At 35.9% G+C, this 3,210-nt stretch overlaps 1 protein-coding gene across 1 annotated transcript; it reads right to left on the bottom strand.

Annotated features, from left to right (window-relative positions):
• Window positions 1-284: 284 nt before the first annotated feature.
• Window positions 285-1,825, bottom strand: LOC111080769 (60S ribosomal protein L38). The gene is made up of 2 exons (XM_022376581.2): window positions 1,713-1,825; window positions 285-1,653 (listed from the first exon to the last, which is right to left on the bottom strand). The coding sequence occupies exon 2, from the start codon at window positions 1,651-1,653 to the stop codon at window positions 1,441-1,443; it is 213 nt and encodes a 70-aa protein (XP_022232273.1). The 5' UTR covers window positions 1,713-1,825; the 3' UTR covers window positions 285-1,440.
• Window positions 1,826-3,210: the final 1,385 nt, after the last annotated feature.

The raw sequence follows: 3,210 nt of genomic DNA, 5'->3' as shown, positions 1-3,210 counted from the left end.
AAATCAGACGGGGCGATCCGGCTCGAAGGACCAAAATTTGATATGGATGAATGAATATTGACCTAAGCTAAGCGACTAATTTCTCAACACTAGAATTTTAAATAAAGTGGTCGGCTGTTTGGTGGGAAACGTTAACAAGCTAGTGTAAGATTATTAATAGACGGGTAACGGTACAATTTGTGGAATCAATCATTTAAAAAATTGGAATACCTTTATACCGTTATACCTACCTTTAATAATGTATAAAAAATATTGGAACCAATCGGTAAAGATACACTCCACGAAACAATTCAATACGTGCTTTAATCCAGATTGTTCCAAATGCAAACATGTACAGCTATTTAAAACTAACACATGTAATCATACGTCAAAATTTCAACAAATAACATTAAGCCTCTTAAGTCAATAGTTGACAATTAATTTAAATACAAATTTGTTTACTATTTCTTAAATTGTAGCCAGGTTATTTAAAACGCGTCAAATTATACAGCTGATACAACAAATTTTCGTTTTCACAACTCACAGCTGTGCGAATGAAAATAAAACAAAATAGCAATTACATACTTGCATACTCAGTAAGAAATATGAATCTAGAACGGACAAAATGTTGAACACATTCTGCCAAAAAAATTCTGAATTAAATGGAGCTAGATTGGCCCTTTCTCGTCCACTGCCAGTCCAAAGCAATTCCCTTTATGTAAAGGTTTCAAAACCAAATATATCGACAGAGACATGTCTAATTTTAGTTAGCCCAAGTAATTCTATTTGTCAACAAAATAATATTTTTTTATATATGGTAATGTAGAGAAATAAATAAACCATCGTATAAGAGTAACAAATCACTCTAAATATGATAAGAAACACACACATGTGTATTTAAATATCTTTATGTATAAGAATACGTTCTGAATTTGCAACTAATTTCAGTTTTAAAAAACGCTCCTATACATATTGGGTCTATACGACGATTATGCTGAATCGACAGTATGTAGCAAAATTCGATCAATCTGCAATACGAAAATATTTTTTTTACGTTAATTCATAATACATGTACCAAAATAAAGGGTAAAGATCGAACGTGCTCTAAATCCTGGTGAATATTTTCAGACAGTTAAACGTGCGAATTCATTCATTCTGATATCCTCGATGTTTAAAGTTATACCCTCCTTTTTATATATATATATGAAAATTTACTTGAGCTGCGGGCATTGCGTACATTAAACAAATTCATTCGGCTTAAAAGCCTCGTCCATAAAATACGTTTTTGATTTTAGCTTCTAACGGAGACTACTGCCACCGTAGTAATATTTATGTGTTTCTTTCTTTTGCGGTACATGTTTTGTTTGCTATTTAAGAAAATCGATTTTATGATCAATGTGAATTCAGCCAAATCGAATTTACATATGCCATGCATAAAATGAATCGGATACGAGCGAAACACTACTTGACCTCCTTGACTTGCAATCCCGGAGGCAAAGACTGCTTAATTTTGTCCGCTTTTTCCTTGTCCTGTACCACTAGCGTGTACAAAAATCGCGAGCAGCGGATCTTGAATTTGGTATTTGTAGGATTCTTCTTGATTTTCACTGCACGCGCATCTGGTCGACGTGCTTTATTAAGAAAATCTTTAACTTCTTTTATTTCTCGTGGCATCTAAATTTTAAAACCGTTAATTTATTAAAAGTTCGGTTATCGTGAAAAACAAGACTTACATTGGATTATTTCTTCAGATTCCACAATAATCTCGAAAATTCCGTATTGTTCGGTCTAAAGCAGAAAAGGAAAGGAAACTGCCACTCATTTCCGGTTGTGAACATGAGTGTCAAAGCACAAGGTTGTATTGAAATTTTGTATCGAAATTGAACAGTCAAGATAACAACTAGATTTCTATACATAGAATATACCATACAACTGGTAATAGCCATATGACATTAGACTTTGCTAACTGACTAGCTGGAAAAATATAGATAGTCTTATGGGAAATGCCTGCAGTCAGAGCGAGCTGGCTGGCTGTCCAGTTGAGCTAGGAGCAGCGCTGCGACAGAAATTATCGAAAATTTTACTCTGCGGATGTCTTAAGTAGTGCCTTAGTTGTTCGACTGAGAGCCATTCGACGTGTCTAGAGACGGCTACGAAAATTACAGGGGTGCCACAGAAATAACTAGTGAAATGGGAAACCACGCAGAGGATTTCCGCTTTAAAATTTCCGCCGGGCCACAGAGTTCCGAGCGATTTCATTTTTCTTAGCATTGTCACAAACCATATTCGAACTAGGGCTAGGGTTGACACCTTTCAAGATACAATTCGAATAGGGTTAATTTTGCAGTTTTATTGATTTTATCATATCACAACAATTGGTTTGTATTTTTTCATTTATGATATAAAATAATTGATTTTTCAAAGCTGTACTTTTATAATTTCAAAGCAAAAAAAACATCCCATATCGTGCGAGTTAAACAAAACAATTTACTCGGCAACTCTAGCAGTTGTCTGGTCACTCTCCATGCATGACAGCAATCAGCTGTTCAAATAAAACACACATCTGAATTTTACGGTAAACTTAATAAAAATGCTTTTACCGAGACTGTTGGCCACCGAAGAACTACGGAGGCAACATATTAGAACACAAACCTTGCAGCGCAGGCTTCTCAGATGCGCATCGGACTCGATTTACCGAATCCACAGATTTATATCGATAGTTTCCTATCGGGACCGTGTGTGGACTGAGAGAACAGCTGACACCCAGCTCAGGAATATATGTTCAACAATTATTCCTGAAGTGAATGGTGCAAGATGTAGGCAAAAACTGTACGCAAAACCAAAAAGAGAGAAGAAAATTACCCTTCTTTGTTTTGCAACAATATATGCCGTCACCAACACAATCATTTCAGCATCAGAGTGCATTTTATTCATTTATTAATTTTAGCAAAATTTTACAGTTGGCACATTTTACAAAACACAGCTGATTCATCAACCCTGTCTTAAGGCCTGTCTCCAGCACCAAGGAAAATTCCTGCCATGAATTTGCTTGTTATTCCGTGAGGGTGTGAACATAGCTAAGACGAGTTGTGGCAGAGTGTGCGAGCGAGAAAGAGAATGAGTAGCGTGTCTCTGGCTAAAGTAGGCGGGGGAAGCCACTGAAAAAATTTCTTCATTCTGGCTATAATTCTGATCCGATCTGATTCAGATTCGAAAATCTGGTAGATATGG

Source organism: Drosophila obscura, unplaced genomic scaffold (assembly GCF_018151105.1).
Source record: "Drosophila obscura isolate BZ-5 IFL unplaced genomic scaffold, ASM1815110v1 contig_24, whole genome shotgun sequence".
NCBI lineage: Eukaryota > Metazoa > Arthropoda > Insecta > Diptera > Drosophilidae > Drosophila > Drosophila obscura.
Note: the sequence above shows the minus strand (reverse complement) of the source record. Positions and strands in the feature narration are given on the sequence as shown.

Bases quoted from the DNA above. Each gene is read 5' to 3' on its own strand.
- LOC111080769 (XM_022376581.2), bottom strand. From the start codon at position 1,653: ATGCCACGAGAAATAAAAGAAGTTAAAGATTTTCTTAATAAAGCACGT.